This window comes from Lithobates pipiens, unplaced genomic scaffold (genome assembly GCF_037356315.1).
Source record: "Lithobates pipiens isolate NorthernLeopardFrog02 unplaced genomic scaffold, aLitPip1_a1.2 Scaffold_19, whole genome shotgun sequence".
In the NCBI taxonomy this organism is placed as follows: Eukaryota; Metazoa; Chordata; class Amphibia; order Anura; family Ranidae; genus Lithobates; species Lithobates pipiens.
In genome coordinates this window covers 402393275-402417318 of record NW_027507764.1, presented here as the reverse complement: position 1 = coordinate 402417318, position 24044 = coordinate 402393275, and the positions used below count along the sequence as shown (strand labels likewise).

At 43.4% G+C, this 24044-nt stretch overlaps 1 protein-coding gene across 2 annotated transcripts in view; it reads left to right on the top strand.

Annotated features, from left to right (window-relative positions):
• CEP192 (centrosomal protein 192) overlaps positions 1–24044 on the top strand; it is a 341693-nt gene that overhangs the window by 226996 nt on the left and 90653 nt on the right. For both annotated transcript variants that reach the window (XM_077492401.1, XM_077492400.1), the window contains exons 26-31: positions 780–923; positions 8235–8295; positions 8608–8747; positions 21859–21951; positions 22046–22158; positions 22245–22418. In XM_077492401.1, the coding sequence (XP_077348527.1) occupies positions 780–923; positions 8235–8295; positions 8608–8747; positions 21859–21951; positions 22046–22158; positions 22245–22418 (725 nt within the window). The remainder of the gene's footprint in view (positions 1–779; positions 924–8234; positions 8296–8607; positions 8748–21858; positions 21952–22045; positions 22159–22244; positions 22419–24044) is intronic.

Here is a 24044-nt window from a genome sequence, read left to right as displayed (position 1 = left end):
CACTCCCCCCTCAAAATGCTTTTATTCGCTTTTCTCTTCAGGAGTAAGCTACCGCCTTCAGCATCATTCAGGGTCAGCATCCACTTCCTGGACTGAGATGCTGACTGAGATGATACAGTGGTGTAAATCATGAATCAATGTGCCTGTGAAGTTCCTGCATGTGGTGACTGGTGCTTCTCACCTTGTGATTCTGCTGCAAATATACATTGTATCATCAGATCACTTGGCAACAGCAGGCTTGAGCTTATGCTTTCTCATTCCTGCAGCAAACCTCCCATCTTAGGCAAAATAACTTGCCTGAAGGTCAAGGAATGCTCTCGATAAGTGGGGGGCCTTTTTGTGAAAATATTTTCTTGCCATGTATTGTGACTTATCAGGATGCACCATGTTTAGATATAACAATATTGAGGACACCCTGGCAGTGTTTGTAAAGGCCCTGCCCCAGTTATACTCTAGAATCTACTTTTTGTCAGAGGCTAGGAGTAGCACGAACACCACCCCCTCCATTTTTGTAACCATTGTGATTTGGCTGCTAAAGCCTTGCACAGTCAATTTAAGGTAGTATGATCCCCCATATCAAGAATCATTGGGTTTTCTGTCAAACAGAAAATGTGGCACTGGATCGCTGGTAATGTGTGCATAACCATGGTGGTGGAGAGGTGCCAGTGCGATCTTAATTTCTCAGATGGCTTTTTACTTCAGATAATTTTAATTCACATATACTAAATGTATTAACTTCTTGAAATTTTATTGATGCCATTTATAACTTTTTTTTCCAGAATGCTACAGCATGGCGCTGCTTCACTTTTTCCAAAGATCCTATTAACCTAGTAAAAGAATTTGCTGTACATACAGATCCTGTTTCTAAGATGTCTTTGCCCTCTGTCATAAGTCATGTTATGCCAGCATCATTTGATCGCCAGGTAAGTCCGCTAGGTCTGCAAGAGAAATTCTCCACTTAAAGAGAGAGTATGTGTGTATATATAGATGGATAATACATCTCTATTAATGTGTCTGTGTTAAGATATAGGGGTGTGTGTGTGGATATATATAAAAAATTATAAACTCCTAGATGGAAAACCAGTCCATACCAAAACAAAAATCCTTAAAGTAGGTAGACCCCATCTCTATAGATGGAGGCTATAATCAAAGCAAGGGTTAAAACTTACAAATGCAATCTCTTCAAGACGGGTTGGTATTGCTCCTAGTATGTTTGTCACAATAACGCCAGGCATTTAAGCCACAGCAATATCAGCCTGTTACATTAAGCCAAGTGTGTTTAGATTGTTTGGAGTTGAAAAGACTCAGATATAAAACTACCTTGGGTATGAGAATGTTGGCTGAAGAATCTACACACGTTTTTTTTGTTATGAGAAAAGATCTTCAGTGGACGGTTGGCTTTCAGGTAAAAGTGGTGTCCAGCAGCGCATTTGCTGCAAGATCACTTTTATCGGCAGGAGAGGGGTTCCTAGGGGTGTGTTACTAACTGTGGGGGGTTGGGCTTTCATTTAGTGAACACTAATCTCTGCTCCAATCACACGGAGCAGAGATCAGAGTCACTAGTTTCTAGGCAGAATGGAGAAATGCTGTTTACTACGGCATTTCTCCATTCAGCCATCCCGTGAGACGATCCTGGGTATGCCCGCGACGATCGAGTCCTGGGGACCTGCGAACGGACTCACAGGGGTCCTGACCGGCACACGAGCGCTCCACCGGCGGTGCGCTCGCTATGGCAGGGCGGCATTGAAGATTGGACGTACCTGTGCACCAATATGCCTACCCGTGCCATTCTGCCGACTGTACATCGGCATGCGCTGGTCGGGAACCGGTTAAAACTACTTTTCTTTTTCTTTTTTTTTATTGCATTTTAGTGTAAATAGGAGATCTGAGGTCTTTTTGACCCCAGATCTCATATTTAAAAGGTCCAGTCTGGCTTTTTTTTTTATATTACAAGGGATGTTTACATTTCTTGTAATAAAAAATAAGTGACACTTTATTTTTTCCACTGTTCTTTAAAAAAAAAAAAGTGCCTGCGTATGTAAACGGTGTTCAAACCACACATGTGAGGTATCGCCACATTCGTTGGAATAATAATTCTAGACCTCCTCTAACTCTAAACATTTCTACAGGTTTCATATTTTAACATCGCCTACAGAGATGTTTAAGGGTGTTTGTCAACATTCCATGAGCGGGGCGCAATTTTGAAGCGTGACATTTTGGGTATCCATTTACTCGGCGTAACATCTTTCACAATATAGAAAATTGGGTTAACTCTACTGTTGTCTTTTTTTTTTTTTTTTTTTTTTTTAATTCTAAAAAGTCTATTTTTTCCCAAAAAACAGCACACTTGTAAGAGCGCTGCACAAATACGGTGTGACAGAGTATTGCAACGACCACCATTTTAGGGGGGGGTGGGAGAGATATTATATATATATATATATATATATATATATATATATATATATATATATATATATTATACATACAAGTATTTTTCCAGAAAAAGAAACAGTTTTAAACTTGTAAACACCAAATCTCATAACAAAGCTCTGTCTTTAAGTAGTTAATGATGCCTTGAGTTTTAAAAAGCAGTCACAGTTAAGTTATCTTTGAAGAGAAATGGAAATAAAACAGTGGATTATTTGGAGTATCCTGTAATTCCGGTATTCCACCATCTCCCTAAAATTCACAAATGAGACATTCCTATAAAGGGCCATCCCATATTAGCAGCAATAGGCTCTTCAACCCCTAGTGATAACATTGTTTGGTTACTAATTGATGGGAATGGAGAAGTTCCTTAAGTCTAGTTCTGTTTTTTTGGTGTAGGGCCGAAGAGCTTGTTGATGAATCCTTGTGTGGGTCGAGTGTAAGATTGAATTTTTTCCCGGCTCATTCACTGTTCACCCTGAATATGCCTGATCGCCGTTGATTGGAGCCTTTTAGCAGGATCAAACTTGGTTAGTACTTGTATGGGACTGTTCGGGAATACCAGGTGCTGTAAGCTTTTCCCCTCCTGAGTGAGGGAGGCATCTGAGGCTGGTGTGTTTTTAAGAGTGTCTTGGCCCAGAGGATCTTGGGGCAGTCTCTGAGGTGGTTTGCTCCATCTTTAGACAGCAGAAACCTGATGGGTTAGGTACACCTTTTGGGCACTTTCTGGGTCTGTCACAGAATTTTCAGTCTTTTGCCGTGCATTGGCTCTTGGAGCAGAAGTTATGGGCTGCTCATTGTAAAACACTCGCATGGTAGCAGTTACAAAATGAAATGGGAAAATTAGGTCTATCTTAAGATCTCAAGCTGCTTGGGAATCCTTCTGTTTAAGATAGGCTCGGTCTGTTCATTGATGACCTCTCTGCAAGAAGTAGATTCCAGGGTCCATAGTCAACAATAACGCTTTTTCCCAGGCTCATCAAAGGTTTCTGCAATTGCAGTGCAAAGTCTTTTTTAATTTTGTGACTCTTGTCTTTGGGCTGGCCACAGCTCCCGAGGGTTCGCAAAGCTTCAAGCCCCGGTCCTGGACTTGCTGACATCCCCTGCGTCTTCAATCTCAGTATACCTCAATCTTTGCTCAGGAAGCAGTCGGTTCCAGATTTTCCTTTCGATACACCTCTGCAGGAAGTTGAATTTAAGTTGAAGCACGTCCTGTATGTACAGTCCTACTCCAGGTCTTTTGTAGAGGATCATTTTCTGTCTGAAACATGAAGATCCAAGCATTGGATTACCAGAGGCCTCCGTTCCTGGGGTATTGCAGAGCTCAAATAGATGGTTGATCGGAATCTGGAGAAGGTGAAATTCTTCCTTTCGAGAGTTTGGAAGATGACCACTGATGCCAGTCTCTCCAGTTGTTTTGAAGCTAGCTACAGTTTAGGGGACTCCACAGGAGAGTATGCTGCCCAATGATATCTTGCAACTTTTGGTAATTGCACCTTGCTCTTTATTATTGAACAAATCAGTTGTAGGTTCAATCCAACAATGCCGCTACAGTGGCACACATCAACCACCAGGGCGGCAACAGGAGTTGTGCAGCTGAAGAAGGTGAACCACATTCTGTCTGGGGCAGAGCAACCGGTGCCGTCTGTCGCCAGTACATATCCCAGGTATAGAAAAATGGCAAGGGGGATTTTCAGGGCATCGGTAGCTAATGCTGGGACCACGTGGTCCCTGCATCCTGAGATGTTTTTTGGCAATCTGCCAACGTTGGGGAGCTCTGCAGTTGAGTACTGGATTCCAAGTTCTACAACACATTGGATACATTTTGTCTGGGTCGAGAGTCCCACTGACAATAGGGGTAGATGCACTGGTAACACGTTAGTTACCAGTTCTCCCTAATTGATGCCTTCCTTCGGCTTCAATTACTGCAGCATCTTTTGAATCCGGGAGGTGGTAACACTGATAATGGTGTTGGCCAAATTAGCCCAGGAGGGCTTGGTACACTGACATAGTAAATCTTGCGGGGGATGCTCCTTGGACACTTGCAGTCCAGCCAGATCTAATGATCTTGGGTCCTGTTATCTCTGCACTGTTGAGCTTCAGGGAGCTTCAATTACAGGACTTGGATATATTTTTGCCTGGGGTGAAACCAGGAAATGGCACCTGCATAACTATGTGAGTGGGATTTTCTTTTCCTTTCTCCAATTGGGTAGGCAAGTGAGATTGGCCCTCAGTACCATTTAAGGGTCAGATTCGTCCCTATCTCTTTTTCCAGAACCAACTTTGATTCATACTCCATCCAAGGTGTAATGCAGCTAGTCCTGTCCCGCCTGTCATACCACCCTTGTGTCCTTGAGTTTGCTCTTGACTGTCCTTGGAGGGGTCACCTTTTGAACCAATTTGAGAAACTGTTAGACCTTTCACTCGGAAGATGGCTTCTTTGGTTGTTATTGCTATAGCAAGGGGAGTGTCAGAGCTGGCAGTTCTTGTCTTTTAAGGAGCTGTTCCTGGTCTTGCATCATAAAGTGAGGTTGGGTCCTCATCCATCTTTATTACCCAGAGTGTTTTTTTAGTTTTCACTTGAATCAGGACAGTATTGTGCATTTATTTTTCTCCTAATCTACATTCTGCAGGAAAAAGATTGATACATACTCTGGAGGTAGTTCAGGTGCTCAGGAGTGGTTCGTACAGGTAAGGTATCCTGGTTGTGCTGCCAGAAGAGCCCAAGGAGGACAGGCGGCATCCAGGTCAACTATTTATTATTGAATCTGCCAGTTTGTCATTAAAGTCTAAAGTCTATGGTTGCAAAGAGCAAATTCCTACCTTTTCTGGGGAGAGCTTCTCTTCCAGGTGTGTAGAAGCATCTCCAGACATTTTCTTTTTACTTTGCCCAAAAAACTGCACATTCTCCACTTCCAGATTTACACTGTTCAGTCCAGGTATCTACTAATTCTGCTTCTGCTTGAGCCAAGAGGCTAAAGGTAGCATCCTTAGAAGCATTTTGGTTTGCTCAATTCCACTCCATACCCCTACAGCACAACATCCTGTTATCATTAAGCGTGTCACCAAGGATCAGGATGTTTCTTGCTTGGTGGCTCAGAAATCCAGCTCTAGAGTGTGGAAAATCCCTCCTTCCAATCTCTAGAAGGATCCTCACAGCAAATGCTGCATGGAAAGTTGGAGACCTTTCCAAAACATCTTGTTGGCACAAGGGGCTTGGACGCCAGAGGAATCCCATCTTCCAATCAACATTTTGGAGTTTCATGCAGTTTGATTGTCCACGCAGTGCTAGACCTCTCAACTGCACGGTCATTCAATCGGGATTCAGTTGGACAATTCCACAGCAGTGGTAACGTATGTATCAACCATTAGGTAAGAACCAGAAGTCTTAGCATGGTGAGAAGAGATTATGTTCTGGGCAGATCAAAAAGTTCCATGTTTGTCTGACACTTACAACTAAGGTGTTGACAGGCAGACTACCTCAGCTTGATGGCTTCTGGATCCAGTTGTATGGGACCTACCCCTGGAGGCTTTTTCCAAGACTTGTGTCAAAGGTGAGGGAGGCAACAACTTCAATCCCCTGGCCTCCAGGCTCTATAGCAAATTCCACAAGTTTGCCTCCAATTAGAGATTCTGTGGCAGGAAATATGACTGCTCTAATAGCTAAATAGGTTCAGTACAGCATCATCTATGCCATTCCCCCCTAAAAAAAAAATCCTTCCTCATCTGTTCTGCAGGATTAAGATGGAGGGAATTCCAGTGACTGAATGTTCTGCTCGACCTGGGAGGTGCTCTGTAGGCCCTTCCAGATTATCAAGATCTTCTATTCCAATGCCCTGTTTACCTTCCTGCTTCAGGGTTGCTTGCTTTATTGGCGTGGCTGTTGAAATCTAGGACTTGAAAGATGGAGGCCTCTGGCAATTAAGATCCCCCCCCCCCCCCCCAAAGGCTAGGAAGCCCTGCAAGGCTCTACAGTGGTGATAGAAAACTTACAGCGCATGGTGTGAAGAAAACAATGATTTCATTTCAGGAAATACTCATTGGGAGGAATACTAACATTTTTACAACCTGGCCTAGATCAGCATTTTGGCCCAGAGTAGCATCAAGGGTGAATTTTTGGAACTTGAGATCTTGTTCCAGAGACAGCTGGTCATTCTGCAAGATTTGAAATTGGTTCTTTCAGCCCTTCAGAAACCACCCTCTGAAATGGGGATATTCCCCTTTTTCCACATTTACGAAGTTGTTTCCTTGTCGCCATTACTGCTGGGAGTTGGAACTGGCAGCCTTGTCTTATAAAGAAGTCCTGCTCGTTTTACATTTATAAGTTAATAATGAGGTCTAGGGCCCCTTTTCTTCCTAAAGCCAACCACACATGGACTGAAAATCGGCTGTTTCAGTTGGGACCAGCTGAAATTAAATCCATGTATGGGTAGGCTGGTTGTACAGCAGTTGATCTACTGATCAACTGCTGCACAACCAGCCTGTTGGAATATTTTTGAATGATCAGTACCACCGATTATAGCTCAGCGGGAGCACCTTGGATGGGGGGGAAATGGGGTCCTCCCCCCCGTTCAACCCGCTGGTTGAATGAAAAATAAAAGACTGATGTATGGGCTGCCTAACGGGGCTTTCTGCCTTTTCTCCCCAACCAGAAAGTTGCTTTTCTTTACCTGTCTAGTCCCAGTACATCAGAATATTTTCCTTCATTATCTAGAAATACAGTAGTTAATGCTGTTCATGTCTACCTTGCAGCCACCGCTTTCTTTAACAAAACAGGCTCTCAAGAGTGTCATCCCAGATGGTCCCTGCAAATGGGAATCAGCCTCTTGCTCCACTATTTCTCAATGGCTCTGACAGATCATTATTGAAGCCTATGGTCCTACTAGATTAAAGTGCTGCTTGGGCTTTTCAGTGTTGGGCAACAATTTATCAAAATTGCAAAGCTGTTTCCTTGACATTTGAACAGGTGGCTGTTTGGGCCTCATCTGATGCCAGCTGCAATAAGGCCCCAGTTTATATTTTCTGTTTGCAGAGGGCCTGTTGCAGTTTGCCCACCCCTCAGTTGACTACTTTTGAACATCCAATATCTCTGGTTCCGGAGTCCATCAATGATTTAAAAAGAAAAATTTATTTTTGTACTAATTAAATCCTCCTTTGAGTTTGTTGAGGAGATGTGTATATGGTCTTGCTTCCACTAGTGCTTTTATATAAATCTGAGGTATGCTGGGAGTGGAGTAGTTTGCCAGTGTTCAAAACCCCCTCCCCATAGGCTGCAGTACAACCCAAATATCTTTTGAATCGTGTCCTTAAATTAACTCAAAGAAAAATTTTACAATGAGAAAAAAAAAGTTTTATTTAACATCTCAATGATAAATATTAAATATATGTTTAAAATGGCTAAAATTTACGTTTTTTTTTTTTTTTAGGTTAAAAATGTGTGAATAATCTAGCCGAATAGTGAAATGCATTATGAAAAATGATAGGCACTTTTATAACCTAAATAAAACGAAGTGAGCTAGAAGTTTTGTTATTTCTTTAACATATTTGTAATGTATAATGGCATTTTATTTTTTAAAGACTTTTGTGAAATCTTTGTTCCCATCCACCATATGTGTTCACCTATTATGCCTACCATTTTTAAGCTCTGCACTCCTGTTATGGTAATATAAAATACGTTGAAATCTGGCAGAGAGATTCAGACGCCCAATGGTCATGGCAGATGTCTTAAATGCAGAATTTGAGAATAGAGCTGGTTGGAATATCATTAATCTCCACATAATGAAATTTTATTTTTGTTCTTCTTTCAGGAGCATGAGTATATTGCAGTGTGGGTTGTGTTTCATGCACCGCAGACTTACAACTCTGCAGGTATGTCATCTGTCCAATATTTAAAAACATTCCTTGATTGTGGTGTAATGTGTGCATATATAAGGGGTGGAGTTGTTGAAAAGATATCTGCACAAAGTTAGTATGTATATGTGTGAGATCTAGATAGATGGATATATCCATATCTATCCATCTCTCTCGCTCTCTTTATCTCTCGTGCGCTCTCTCTCATTAACATTATTTCCTTCCACACATTCACATTTGATATAAAGATAAATGTGTGTACAGAAGATGGAGATGAGATGGAATGTATTTATCATTTTTTTTTTTTCTTCCACACATTTATTTTGATAGGTTCCCTTGGCCCACCAGAAGAGTTTGCAGCACGGGTTGATATTGAAATTGACAGCCCAGGCCCTGCATGCATGCTAAAAAGTATCCAGTTAAGAGCAAGGGTTGGTTGTGCGAGGATACATGCCCCTAAGGACTTGCAGGTACGTTTTAAACTATAAACCGCTCAACTGAAACAATACTGCTGGACAAACAATTGATAGTAGAAAATACGTCCCATTACATCCATCTGCCCAAAAAAATAATTTGACTTCTGTTTGTAGCAAGGAAAGTATCAGGTTGGGGTCAAGGTCCATAAAGACATGGGTGAGCCAGTAAGGGGTGGAGAAACTTGACTGGCCTGCACAGAACCCTGACCTTAACCTGATAGAACACCTTTGGGATGAATTGGAATGGATACTGAGCCAGGCTTTCTCGTCCAACACCTCACAAATGCACTTCTGGAAGAACGGTCAAACATTCTCATAGATACACGCCTAAACCTTGTGGACAGTCGTTTCAGAAGAGTTGAAGCTGTTATAGCTGCAAAGGGTGTGCTAGCTCCATATTAACCCTAAGGACTAAGACTGGGATGCCATTAAAGTTCATGTGCGTGTAAGGGCAGGTGTCACAATACTATTAATAATATAGTGTTTAAAATCATAGTTTATAGACACTATAACTTTCAGACAGGCTATACACTGATTTGTGTTTTTACCAAAGAAATGTAGTAGATTAAATTTTAGCCTAAATTTATAACAAACAATTATTTGCAACATTTTATAAAAAACTTAGAAAAGCACTTTTTTTTTTTTCAATGTTGTTTTTATATATGTAGTAAAGTAAAAAAAAAAAAAAAAAAACAGTGGTAATTAAATACCACCAAAAGGAAGCTCTATTTGTGTGAAAATTATAATTTCCTTTTCAGGCTAGTGTTACATGACCTCGCATTTGACATTCAAAGTGTGACCGCACTGAAAATTGGCTTGAGCAGGAAGGGGATGAAAGTGCCCAGTATTGAAGTGGTTAAGCATGGTTTCCATCATGTTCAGCATCCAATCAATTATTCCTTTTTGTGGCAAGGGTCACTTTCACACACCATTTTCTCTGATTAGCCATGCATATGTATCCCCAAGTCTAACCTACAGGATTATCTTCTCTTTAGATTTTTTAAGTCTTACTTTGTTTCAGTGTCTGTTTTTCTCTCTTGCCAATTTAAATTTATCCTTATTAACATTTTTTATGCTGGCCATGCTACATCATAACTCATTTTTAGTTTAGAGATGTATGTGATGTCTGAAAAGGTACCGTCTTTGGATGCTGTGCTGGGAAAGGAAGGGGGGGTTGGGGGAGTTGGTTGAAGTGTTAGCTAGGGCAGATGCCTCTCCTGCAAAATCAGTGCAGTCCTACAGAATATACTGGGAAAGTGTGTGCATCTCATTGTAATCACTGGAGCTCTGCTGTCAGTGTGCAGCCACCTGCTCTGTTAAAAGTACTAACAGCCCTTCTGATCAACAACAGTGCAGCACAATTGTCAGCGACAGCAAAGCTCTGCTTTTTCCCCTGCTCTACCATTGTATTCTGCATGGACCGGACTGTCGGCAAAACAGTCAGTCCTACTTTCCACTAGTTGTAGCCTTCATTCATAGCCTTGCATTGTGTAGTTTGTAAAATAAAAAAACAAAAGAAGAAATAAACCCCTTTGCTTTTATTTATTTTAACCACCTCAATACAGTGCACTTACACCCCCTTCCTGACCAGACCAATTATTAGCTTTCAGCGCTCTCACAGTTTGAATGACAATTAGTCATGCAACACTGTACCCATATGAAACTTGCGCCATTTTTTCCACACAAATAGAGCTTTCTTTTAGTGGTGTTTAATCACTAGTGGGTTTTTTATTTTTTGTGCTATAAATAAAATGAAACTTTTGTGAAAAAAATGCCTTTTTCTTTGTTTCTGTCATAAATTTTTGCTAATTACCCGTATATACTCGAGTATAAGCCGAGATTTTCAGCCTCTTTTTTGAGGCTGAAAGTGCCCCCCTCGGCTTATACTCGAGTCATCGCCGTCTGACTGCCCGATCAGCGTGTCGAGCAGACAGACGGCGGACATTCTACAATTCAAAAGGAACACTCAATTTCCCAGCAGTCAGTGTTCCGCCTATCACGGACATCCGCTCATCCTCGTACTACGGACGAGGATGAGAGGATGTCCGTGATGGGCGGAACACAGGCTGCTGGGAAATTGAGTGTTCCGCCTATCACAGGCGGAGGCGCGGCTTTTGAATTGTAGAATGGCCGCCGAGAAGAGCGGCGATCCTGGAAGGACGGAGGCTCGGGACGACGGAGGCTCGGGACGACGGAGGCTCGGGACGACGGAGGCTCGGGACGACGGAGGCTCGGGACGACGGAGGCTCGGGACGACGGAGGCTCGGGACGACGGAGGCTCGGGACACAGGTAGGCTGGACACACACAAGGCTGCACGGACACACACACAGGGATGGATGGATGGACACACACACACAGGGATGGATGGATGGACACACACACACAGGGATGGATGGATGGACACACACACACAGGGATGGATGGATGGACACACACACACAGGGATGGATGGATGGACACACACACACAGGGATGGATGGATGGACACACACACACAGGGATGGATGGATGGACACACACACAGAGGGATGGATGGATGGACACACACACACAGGGATGGATGGACGGACACACACACACACACACAGGGATGGATGGACGGACACACACACACACACAGGGATGGATGGACGGACACACACACACACACACAGGGATGGATGGACGGACACACACACACACACACAGGGATGGATGGACGGACACACACACACACACACAGGGATGGATGGACGGACACACACACACACAGGGATGGATGGACGGACACACACACACACAGGGATGGATGGACGGACACACACACACACAGGGATGGATGGACGGACACACACACAGGGATGGATGGACACACACACACAGGGATGGATGGATGGACACACACACACAGGGATGGATGGATGGACACACACACACACAGGGATGGATGGATGGACACACACACACACAGGGATGGATGGATGGACACACACACACACAGGGATGGATGGATGGACACACACACACACAGGGATGGATGGATGGACACACACACACACAGGGATGGATGGATGGACACACACACACACAGGGATGGATGGATGGACACACACACACACAGGGATGGATGGATGGACACACACACACACAGGGATGGATGGATGGACACACACACACACAGGGATGGATGGATGGACACACACACACACAGGGATGGATGGATGGACACACACACAGGGATGGATGGATGGACACACACACACACAGGGATGGATGGATGGACACACACACACAGGGATGGATGGACGGACACACACACACAGGGATGGACGGACACACAGGGATGGACAGCCATGTCTCACCCTCGGCTTATACACGAGTCAATACGTTTTCCAGTTTTTTGGGGGTAAATTGGGGGCCTCGGCTTATATTCGGGTCGGCCTATACTCGAGTATATACGGTAGTAATTTTTCTAAATAAATTTTGGCCTTAATTTATACTGCTACATATCTTTGGTAAAAATAACCCACATTAGTGTATATTATTTGGTCTTTGTGAAAGTTAGAGTCTACAAACTATGGTGCCAATCACTGAAAATTGATCACATCTGATCAGGCCTTCAGTACATCAGATGTATCTCATTTCTTAAGACACTAACAAGTCAGGAAAGTACAAATACCCACCAAATGACCCCTTTTTCGAAAGTAGACATTCCAAGGTATTAAGTAGCATGGTGAGTTTTTTTAAGTTGTCATTTTTTCCCACAATTCTTTGCAAAATGAAGATTTTTTATTTTTTTTTACAAAATTGTCATATTATCAGGTTATTTCTCACACACAGCATATGCATACAACAAATTACACCCCAAAAAACATTCTGCTACTCTCCCCGCGTATGGCAATGCCACATGTGTGAGACTTTTACACAGCCTGGCCACATACAGTGCACCAACATTGAAGTAGTACCTTCAGACTTTCTACGAGCAAAAATGACGCATCTAATTTCTCAACCACCTATTACACTTTTGAAGGCCCTGGAGTACCAGGACAATGGAATTTCCCATAAAATGACCCCATTTTGGAAAGCAAACACCCCAACGTATAATCTGTGAGGTATAACGGTTCATTTTTTCCCAGAAGTTTTTGGAAAATGTGGGAAAAAAATGAAGATGCGTTTTTTTTTTTTGTTTTTTTTTGTTTTTTTTTACATAAAGTTGTCAATTTATAAGATATTTCTAACATAGCATGTATATAGCAAAAATAACACCCCAAAACACATTCTGCTGCTCCTCCCCAGTTTTGCGATATCACATGTGTAGGACTTTTGCACAGCCTGGTCACATAGGCCGAACATTGAACTAGTACCTTCAGGCGTTCCAGGGGCATAAATGGCGCATCTCATTTCATTCCTACCCATCACCCTTTTGAAGGTCCTGGAGCACCAGGACAGTGCAATTACCCACAAAATTACCCTATTTTGGAACGTAAACACCCCAATGTATATTTTATGAGGCACGGGCTGCAAATAGGTATTCGGGTACTCTGATGGGCTGCAGATAGGTACACGGGTACTCTAATGGCCTGGTGACAGGTACTCGGGTACTCTGATGGCCTGGTGACAGGTACTCGGGTACTCTGATGGCCTGGTGACAGGTACTCGGGTACTCTGATGGCCTGGTGACAGGTACTCGGGTACTCTGATGGCCTGGTGACAGGTACTCGGGTACTCTGATGGCCTGGTGACAGGTACTCGGGTACTCTGATGGCCTGGTGACAGGTACTCGGGTACTCTGATGGCCTGGTGACAGGTACTCGGGTACTCTGATGGCCTGGTGACAGGTACTCGGGTACTCTGATGGCCTGGTGACGGGTACTCTGATGGCCTGGTGACGGGTACTCTGATGGCCTGGTGACGGGTACTCTGATGGCCTGGTGACGGGTACTCTGATGGCCTGGTGACGGGTACTCTGATGGCCTGGTGACGGGTACTCTGATGGCCTGGTGACGGGTACTCTGATGGCCTGGTGACGGGTACTCTGATGGCCTGGTGACGGGTACTCTGATGGCCTGGTGACGGGTACTCGGGTACTCTGATGGCCTGGTGACGGGTACTCGGGTACTCTGATGGCCTGGTGACGGGTACTCGGGTACTCTGATGGCCTGGTGACAGGTACTCTGGTACTTTGATGGACTGTGAGTGACAGGTACTCTTTATGGGGGGGGGCAGGGGCAATCAGTGTGTGTTGGTGTACACTCTAAGCAGTAACGAGATACCACAATCTCCTCCTCATACGCGACATGCACAGTGGGGGTGTGACCATCTGTGATCGGCCGTGACTTCATCACGGCCGATCACGTGGTAAACAGCTGTTCACCCCCTTCGGTGGCGAGCGGTGTCTCCGTGAAACGCTGCCACGAAGAAACAGGGATGCGCACGCACGATCGTGCCCATTCCCTGTTTAAACGGGAGGACGTCATATGACGCCCTCTGCCACAATAGGTGCGCCGCCTGGCCGTCATTTGATGGCCGGCGGTCGTGAACTAGTTAAACTGTAATGTAAACGTTTAAAATTTTGCACTTTTGATGAGTTAATGAGCTTTAAACTCTCTGTTCCCGGATATTATGATAAATTGTTTTAAGTGGTTAACTAAAACTGGTTTTACAATGTCCTTACACCCTCCATCTTGTTCTTTTACAAAGTATTTTATTTGTGAAACAGTTAAATTCAACAGGTTACATTGACAGTTAGATGGTTACCATAAATGTAGCATACAGGAAAATAAATAAATCGGTTGAAATGTAAGAAACATCACCATAGCAATATAAGGTTAAAGTCCTTCTAGTGGAGCAGTCGGTGCTCCAGATTTTGGTATATGGTGATATAAGACCAAGGCAGATCCTATAAATGAGTAGAGTAGGAAGTGGTACAGTCAGTGAGAGGCTTCCTGTATATGCAAAATAAGATACATTAATCGTGGTGTGTAACCATTTTGTATAAAAGTAATAATTATAGTATGACCAAAACCTGAGGCATAAGAAGTAATGTAGAAAAGTGTAGGAAATAGAGTAGAAGAGAAAAGGGGAGAGAGAAGGGAAGAGTCCAACGGGGGGGGGGGGGGGTGCAGCAGGGAGCCTTTAAAACACCCTCTATCTTCATTGTCCTTGCACCAGAAGATGCCTGGGGGCAGCAGCTGTTATTTCTGTTACCTCTGCTGTCCATTGTATAAGTTTGTGTCCAAACTCCACCCATTTCAGTGCTACCGGGTGTGGGTGTGGTGCTTTGGTATTTTTTTTTTTTAATTTCATAATCTTTATTCATTTTCAACATACTTTTACATAATAAAAGCAAAAAAAGCATTCTCTATAGCATGTGTAGCACTTATTTCACCTTTACAAATACAGTAATACTTTAATGAGTAATAGAAAAACCTTTAGAAAACATTCCTATCCATGATGTGTCAATATTTCTTCTATCTAACCCCTCTTTTCGCTCCTTACTCATATAATCCTCCTTCCCCTCCTACTTCCTCTCTCTCTACCCAGCTTTCACCTCTCCCATACCTCATTCTGGGTATCTCATTCTATCCAGCCAGGGTTTCCACATCTTTTTAAATTCTTTAAAATTTCCTCTTCTCAAATATATCACCCTCTCTTTCCATATTGTCTCCATAGTTGCTGTCTGCCAGTCCACTACTGAAGGAGCATTTTTTGCTTGCCACCTTTGAGCTAACAATCTTCTCGCCTGAAACAAACATCTCAGTATTGCTTTATTGGTCTGTCGCGATCTCCCTATTGCTTCACCCAGGCCCAGCACACATATCCTTGGATCCCCTCTGATCGTTACACCAAATGTTTCATTCAAGGTGATAACAATCTCTGACCAGTAACGAAACAATTTTGGGCATCGCCAGAACATGTGAGCTAGGTCTCCAGACTCTTGACATCTAGGGCACCTATCATCTGCTCTACGTCCAAAACTGAACAGTCTTTTTGGTGTATAATAGGCCCTATGCAGCAGCATTAAGTGTGACATCTTCTGGGCGGGCGAAACTGAGATTGAGTAACCATCCTCCAATATTTTCCTCCACTGTTCATCCGTGAATGTTCCCAACTCCTCCTCCCATTTCCTTCTGCATTTAAACCCTTCTGGGCTTCCTATACTTCCTTCACATATGACTGGATATACATCCGCTATAAATCCTTTTGTCCTCACTGGGGCCTTTAATCTGGTAAAAATAGGGGAGCTATTCCACACAGGACCTTGCCTATTAAATTGTTTCCCTAGGGCGTGTCTGATTTGAAGGTATTTATAAAATGATTGTTTGGGTATATCAAACTCTGATCTTAAAGCACTAAATGTTTTTAATATTTTCCCTGTATATAACTGGGCCAACCTATCTATCCCTTTAACTTCCCAATCTTTATATACCCCTATTTCTTCCATTTCCTGCAGGTTTCGGTTGTCCCACAATGGGGTGTACTGAGTTAAGCCTCCCAGGCCTTTAATCGCCTTAACTGCCTTCCACACCTTTTCTACTAGTTTTATTGTGGGTATTTTTTTTTTGGGAAATGAATTTGCCTCCAGAGCTTCTACCATATTCTTATGGGGTGTCTCCGTTAATATTAAGGCCTTATTAATTCCTCCACCCATCTCCTCGCTCATGTCCAGGTGTTGTAATTGCGCAGCTAAAAAATAGCTCCTTGGATGTGGAACTGCCATTCCACCTTTTCTTGTAGGTAATTGCAAGGTTTGTAGAGCTATCCTGGATACTCCCCCTTTCCATATAAGTTCTCGGAATAGTACCTCTATTTTCCTAAACCACATTATGTCTACCCAAATCGGGGAGTTATGTAACACATACAACAACTGAGGCATCCATACCATTTTAATCAAGTTACATCTCCCTGCATTCGATAATGGGAGTCTTTTCCAGATTTCGATTTTCTTCTTGAATTTAGCTATTAATGGAACCAAATTATCATTTATATATTTATTAGGATCTTTTTGTATGTGTATCCCCAGGTATTTCATGCGCTCCACAACTTCCAGCTGCGCGCCTGTCCCTGGGCTTTGGGCCCTACTTTTATCCAATGGCATAAGAACTGATTTTTCCCAGTTTATCTCCAGGCCAGAGAACCTCCCGAAATCTGAAATAAGTTTCATCCCTTGTCTGAGGGACTGCTCTGTGTCCCCCAGAAAGAGGAGAATATCGTCCGCATATAGCGCTATCCTCTCTTCCCTCGTCCTCCTTTGAAAACCGACCATATTCCTACTGGATCTAATTGCAATAGCTAATGGTTCTATTGCTAGGGCGAAGATCAGGGGTGACAAAGGGCACCCCTGTCTTGTCCCCCTCTCTAGAAAAATCCTATCTGAATATTCATTATTGACCCTAATTCTAGCACTAGGGCCGTTATACAGAGTTTTTACCCATGCAATAAGATTAGGGCCAAACCCAAATTCCCTCAGTACCCGCCAGATATAGGGCCATTCTAAACTATCGAAGGCTTTGATTACATCTAAAGCCATTATTGCCTTATTGCCATCATTCTCTATAGGTACCTGCATATTAAGATATAGTCTTCTTATATTTGTGCTTGTAGTTCTGCCCGGGATGAAACCTGTTTGGTCGGGATGTATCAGCCTGGAAATAATTTTATTCAATCTAATGGCTAATACTTTGGCTAATATTTTAGCATCCGCACAGAGAAGGGAAATGGGTCGATAGGACTGTGTTTCCAATGGGTCCTTCCCCTCCTTGTGTAAGACTATTATTGTTGCCTCAGTCATTGAAGTTGGCAATCTCCCCTCTTTTTTTGCCCAGTTAAATACTTTCAGGAGCTCTGGAAGCAATATTTTACTGTAATGTTTATAGGTTTCCAAAGGAAGACCATCTGGCCCTGAGGATTTCTTATTGGCCATTGCTGCTACTGCGCACTGGATTTCCTCAATTGTTAATGGGGCTTCCATTATCTCATTCTCCTCCTTTGTTAGGGAAGGCATTTTGATATTCGAAAAGAACCTATCCATATCCTCGCCAACCTCTGTCCCCCGTGAAGAATACAGTTTGGCATAGAATACCCTAAAGGTATCAGTAATCACTGAGCTCTGTGCTGATATTTCTCCTTTCTCAGTCCTTATTACTGGGACAGTGGATGGCGAGGAGTTACTTCTTACAATCTGTGCCAACATCTTTCCTACTTTTTCCCCTTCCCCATATTCCACTTGTTTCTGGAACAGTTTTTTATTCTCTATTTTCCTAATAACCACTGCCTTGTGTTCCCGTTGTTTCTCTAACCATGTTTTTTTTTCCTCTGGGGTGGGGTTTTCTATATAGGCTCTCTCTGCTATTACTAGATCCCTTTCAACCCTATCCTCCCATTCATTAGATGTTTTCTTAACATTCGCTACCTGTTGGATAAGAATACCCCTAAGATAGGCCTTCAATGCATCCCATATTACTCCAATCTCTGCAGACCCGCTGTTAAACTCCACAAACTCTGCCACACTAAACAGCACCCTCTCGGGGTCCCCAATTAACTCAAACCACACTGGATTCATATTCCATACTCTTGGGGGCTTTATCCCTCCTAGATTTACCGAAACTGTCACTAGCGAGTGATCTGACACCCCTCTAGGTTGATAAACTATTTCCTTTACTACACGGCTTGCCTCCTCATTCCCAAGGACTAAATCTATCCTTGAGAGTGAGGAGTATGAGCTTGAGAAACATGAATATTGTAACTGGTCCGGGTTACGCTTTCTCCATATATCAGACAGGCCCCCCTCCAGCAAAAATCGAGACAGCCGAGTCTCAGCCTCCGTTTGCATATATATTCCTGGTGGAAACCTATCCTGGCTTTTATTTATAACCTCATTAAAGTCTCCCATTACTATAACAGGAATCCCTGATTTGTCCGCTATAAATTCCATCAAATAATATAAAACTTCCATTTTAAATGGGGGAGGAATGTAAACATTTGCAAAAACATACTCCTGATTTTCAATTACACAGTGTAAAAAGATAAACCGCCCTTCTTTATCTATATTGATCTGCCGACAGGAGAACGCCACCTCTCTCCTTACCAACACGGCCACTCCCCTCGAGTAAGAGGTGTGGACTGAATGGTACTGGACTTGAAATTTCCTACTCTGAGTTTTTAATATAGTTTCTTTACTTAGGTGTGTCTCCTGTAGGCAGATCAATCCTACTCCACACTTTTCCAAGGTGTCGAACACTACTGCTCTTTTTACAGAGGCTCCCAGCCCTCGGACATTCCAAGAGCCAATATTCAAAACTCTGGACTGCATAACTCTAGGAAGTGTGGAAAAAGAAAAAAGAAGAGCGAGAAAAGAGTAAAACCTGAAGGCTCAAAATTAACATTTAAATTGCTTGAATTCCCTGACGTTGAGCAGAAATAATCCCTGCTTCTCCCTCTATAGTTCATGCCGAAGAGGCGAATGCAATGGGGGGATGTAAAAAGAAAAGTGCAATCCCACTTAGTGAGTACTTTAATAAAGCTATACCATCTTTTATACTCCCTAGTGTCAACCCTTCTCAGTCTCCTCTTGTGAGCGTGAGATCCAAACCTTCTATCTACACACACCATTACCCCGTATTTACTCATTACTTTTAAATTAACATCTATGACTGTGCTAATATTACCTATTTCCTTTTCCTGAATTTTGTATGCTTCCATCTTCCCTGTTCCCTCCCCCCTACCCTCTCCATACCTATCTAGGTTACCCCTAGGGGTTTTTACCGTGACCACTACACTCCCACACATACCCTCATGCTCCCCCCTCCCCACTCCTTCTCTCATGCTTCCATCCCCACCCACCTCCCACTCCCCCCCAATACTCAACAACCCCCCCTTTTGACCCTCCCCTTCCTCAAGCATAAATTCTTACTATATTGTGTGCCATTCTCTGCACCCTGACTTTAGTGTGTCATCTACCCTTACTTCATTTACAGTGCACCCATTACATCCCCCCTTCGCTAATCTTCCCCTCTCCCGATAAAAGAGGGAGGGGAAAGGAGAAAAAAAACAAAAAAAAACAAAAGAAAAGAAAGGATAAATGAAGTGAAAAGGGGGTCATACACATGCATATATAAAAAAGAAAAACACATCATTTCTTCAATAACTGATCTCCCTTCTCCTGCATCCATGCTTCTACCCTTGCAGGCGTATCAAAAAATAAAGTCTCTCCCAATGCTACTACCCGTAACCTTGACGGATAGAGCAGAGCATATGTAATGTCCAATTTCTGGAGTCTACGCTTGACTTCTATAAACTCCGCTCTGCGCTTCTGCAAATCAGGGGAAAAGTCAGAGTAAAACGAGATTTTAGCGCCCTTGTAGCTGACACTCCCCATCTCCCTGGCCCTCCGAAGCAAAACAACCTTATCCCGGAAGTTCAAAAATTTGATTAGTACAGATCTAGGCTGACCCCCCCGATGCATAATTCTAGGCGGAACTCTATGTGCCCTTTCAATAGCAAATTGTTGGGAGAAAGACTCTCTGCCAAACACTTCAACAAGCCATTTTTCCAGAAACTCAGCTGTGTCAGAGCCTTCACACTTCTCGGGGAGGCCTACCAGTCTTATATTGTCCCTGCGGAGTCTGTTTTCCAATTCATCCAGTTTCCCTTCATATTTGCCCATCTGTATTTTTAAATCTTTGACCTCTTGATTTAATGGATACACCTCATCTTCAATCTGAGAAATTCTACCTTCTGCTGCTGTTAATCTGTCAACCGTTAACTGAAGTTCCTGCCGTATAAAGGCCAGCTCTTCTTTAATACTTCTTGTTTGATCGCATAGCTCCAATAATGATTGTTTGCAAACGTTAACAGCCCCAAGGACCTCCTTCAGCGTCGGCTCTTCTTCACCATTTATTGGGTGTACCAGCATGGGATCTGACTCTGATCTTCCAATTGCACCCGCGTTTTTGTTATTTATTTGTTTTACGCCTGTTTGTGACAGTTGCCCTTGACTCTTTCTGTCCGTTGGAGGTTTTACTAGACTCCCCTGTCCCCCCTTGGTTGGCGTATTATCGGGAGTATGAGCATGGGCATATTTTTCCAACTTGGCCGCAGCAGCTATCCCAGCTGTTGTTGCAGTGAACTGGGGGTCTTTTTCTTTATCTTTTTCTTTGGCGGATCTCAAAGATTGCGCCCCCACATTTTCCTGCCTGGCATGCTCCTCCCCCCTCCTCCTTGCAGACATCGTTCAGATCCGTAAGTGTCCCCGGGAAAAAAAAAAAAAAAAAAAAAAAAAAACAATAACGTTTTTTGAAGGGGGGTAATTTCCCTAGGCCAAGGCAAAAAAAAAAAAAAAAAAAAAAAAAGGGGAGGAGAGGTCGGCTTCAGCTACTCCGCAGTCGGTCCAGAACTTTAAACATGAGTGGATTTGATTTGAACTAATTTCTTAAAGGGAAAGCAGCAGCAGGAGCTATTTTTTCCAGTATATGTATTTGTATATTTCTTTCTTACTGCAACACTTTCCCCAAGGATAATACAGCGTTCACAACAACTCCCCTCTTATTTCTCCTTTAAATCAACTCAAACGGGGCAATGATGGGGGGGATCTGGCTTGAAATAAAACGTCTCTCCACAGTCACTGCATAACAATATATAATATATCTATGCCTTTAAATTTCTTCGCTGGGTTTAGCTGGCTTTTACCTGGAAGTGGCTGTGCCTCCTCCCCAGTCTCAGTGATGTGGCTCCTCTCTCGAGCGGATCTCACGGGATTTCACCTCCAGGGGCTGAGCTGAGAGATCTCCCCTCCGTTCACCCTCCTCCACACACCGCCGGTGCTCAAAAGATCCCACCGCTCCGTCACACTCTGCCTCTCCCGACCGTCAGCAACCACTGCTGGGCACCACAGGTCTCCCCAGCACACCGAGCCAGAGCCTTCTCCGTTAGGGAGATCAAACGGGGATGTCACAGGCGCAGCTGATACCAGCTCCCGTCAGCGTGCAGTGAGAGCACACATCTCTCTCACACTCACTCCTCACACACCGCCGCCATCACCATCCGGTCACGCCCCCTCAATGGTGCTTTGGTATTTAATATATTGTAGATATAAAATTGTAATTCACAATTTTTCTTTCCCACAAGACTATCAGTTTATCTTGTATCCATGGATCATCTGCCAAACAACTGCTGCCATTAAAAAATGCAGGGAATATTGCTGCTCATTTAAAAATTATGGTAAGCATGTCTTTTATATGTATGTATATATGTTTGTAGTCTACTGTTTAATAAAAATTACATGTATTATAGTGTTAATCCTGTTATTCTTCAGTGTCCAAATGTGGATGGTTTTTCTGTAGACCCCGAAGATTTGTTTCTTGCACCAGGGCAAGAACAAATGGTTGCAATTAAGTTCTCTCCACGTCACTTAATAACAAAACAAAGGTATGTTAATGAGGTCAAATCAGTTTTGTTTCTTTGTAGTATTCTTCTTATTATTATTATTATTATTTTTTTCCTTTCACCCACAGTATCTTGAAAATCATGGTCCAGCCAGCAGGTCCACAGTATGAAGTTATGTTGGTTGGAGACATTGAGCGTTCAGGAAACACAAATTCTGCTGCCATTAGTTACACAGATGTTCCATCAATTCTTTCCAACAAACAATTCATAGCATGGGGAGGAGTTGAGGTCGGGAGAGCAATGTAAGTTTTTACCTAAATTACATTAAGAAGATACATTTCCTGTTTAATGTTGAATTTATCCACTCCTGAAGCATTTTAGGGCAGTAATTGGCATCTACATGGAGCTTTCGTTTTTTTGAGACTTTAAGAAACATGTAGGCTTTCATTGCCAAGATCTGTTTAGACATGCTTGTGGCCTTGCTGTTATGTTCAACAAGTGATTTCAATACCTTCTGAATCACTGGGCCAGTACCTGAATGCATATGAGGTTGTTGTATTTTACTGGCTGCTTAAGAGTTCCAGGTCATTGACTGAGAATAGTGATGGACTAACTTCCGACGTGGCCAAAAGTTCGCGAACCACATTGACTTTAATGGCAGGCGAACCATAAAAACCTCCAGGTCATATTTTCAGCCACAAAATACTTACTAGCTGTGCACACATAGTCCCACCACATGGACACTGACATAACAAAAGTATTAAGTGAATCTGGGATCAACAACGACAAGCATTCTTTGTTTATCTGTGAAATGTTGACAATTCAGGAGCGCATGAAGGCCATGGAGGAGAGGCAAGGTCAGGGCAGGCTATGAAGGGGGTGCAGGAGATGATCGATGCCATAGTCAGGGCAGCGCAGTCCTGTGCCAGTGTCCCAGTGTGTTAACCTGTGCTTGAGCCCCTCTCTCTGCCCAGCCCTTAGCCCCATCTATGCAGGGCTCCACTGTGGTGGTCCGGAGGTGCCAGTCCAGTGCTGATCCTCAGCCATGTTGCTGGCACTGCCTGCTGATTGGCTTCTCTGCCATCTCCCTCACTGTCTGACACCAGCACCGTGATAGAGACTGAGCACTGACACCAGCACCGTGATAGAGGGCACTGACACCACACCAGCACCGTGATAGAGGGCACTGACACCACACCAGCACCGTGATAGAGGGCACTGACACCACACCAGCACCGTGATAGAGGGCACTGACACCAGCGCTGATACCAGCAACTCGCTGCAGGACCCAAAAATATGACACGCGCAACCTCTTCAAACAGGAGGGTACGGGGCATATAGTACGGTGTGCAAGGAAGTAAGCCAAAGGTAGAAAAAAGGTCCGTGTGCTAGATTATATAAATCGTTTATAGAGTTATGCATATACATGGTCTACTGGTCACATGTGTTGAATTCCTCCGAGATCCATGCCTCATTCATTTCTATAAATGTGAGGTAGTCAACACTGTCGTGAGCTAGGTGAGTGTGCTTATTGGTCACGATCCCCCCTGCTGCGCTGAACGTCCTTTCGGACAGGACACTGGATGAGGGGCAAGCCAACAGTTCCATTGCAAATTGGGCAAGCTCTGGCCAGAGGTCAAGCCTGCCCACCCAGTAGTCCAGGGGCTCATCACTTCTCAGAGCATCACCATCAGCCGTTAACCCGATGTACAGTACAGACCAAAAGTTTGGACACACCTTCTCATTCACAGTGTTTTCCTTATTTTCATGACTATGAAAATTGTAGATTCACACTGAAGGCATCAAAACTATGAATTAACACATGTGGAATTATATACTTAACAAAAAAGTGTGAAACAACTGAAAATATGTCTTATATTCTAGGGTCTTCAAAGTAGCCACCTTTTGCTTTGATTACTGCTCCGCAC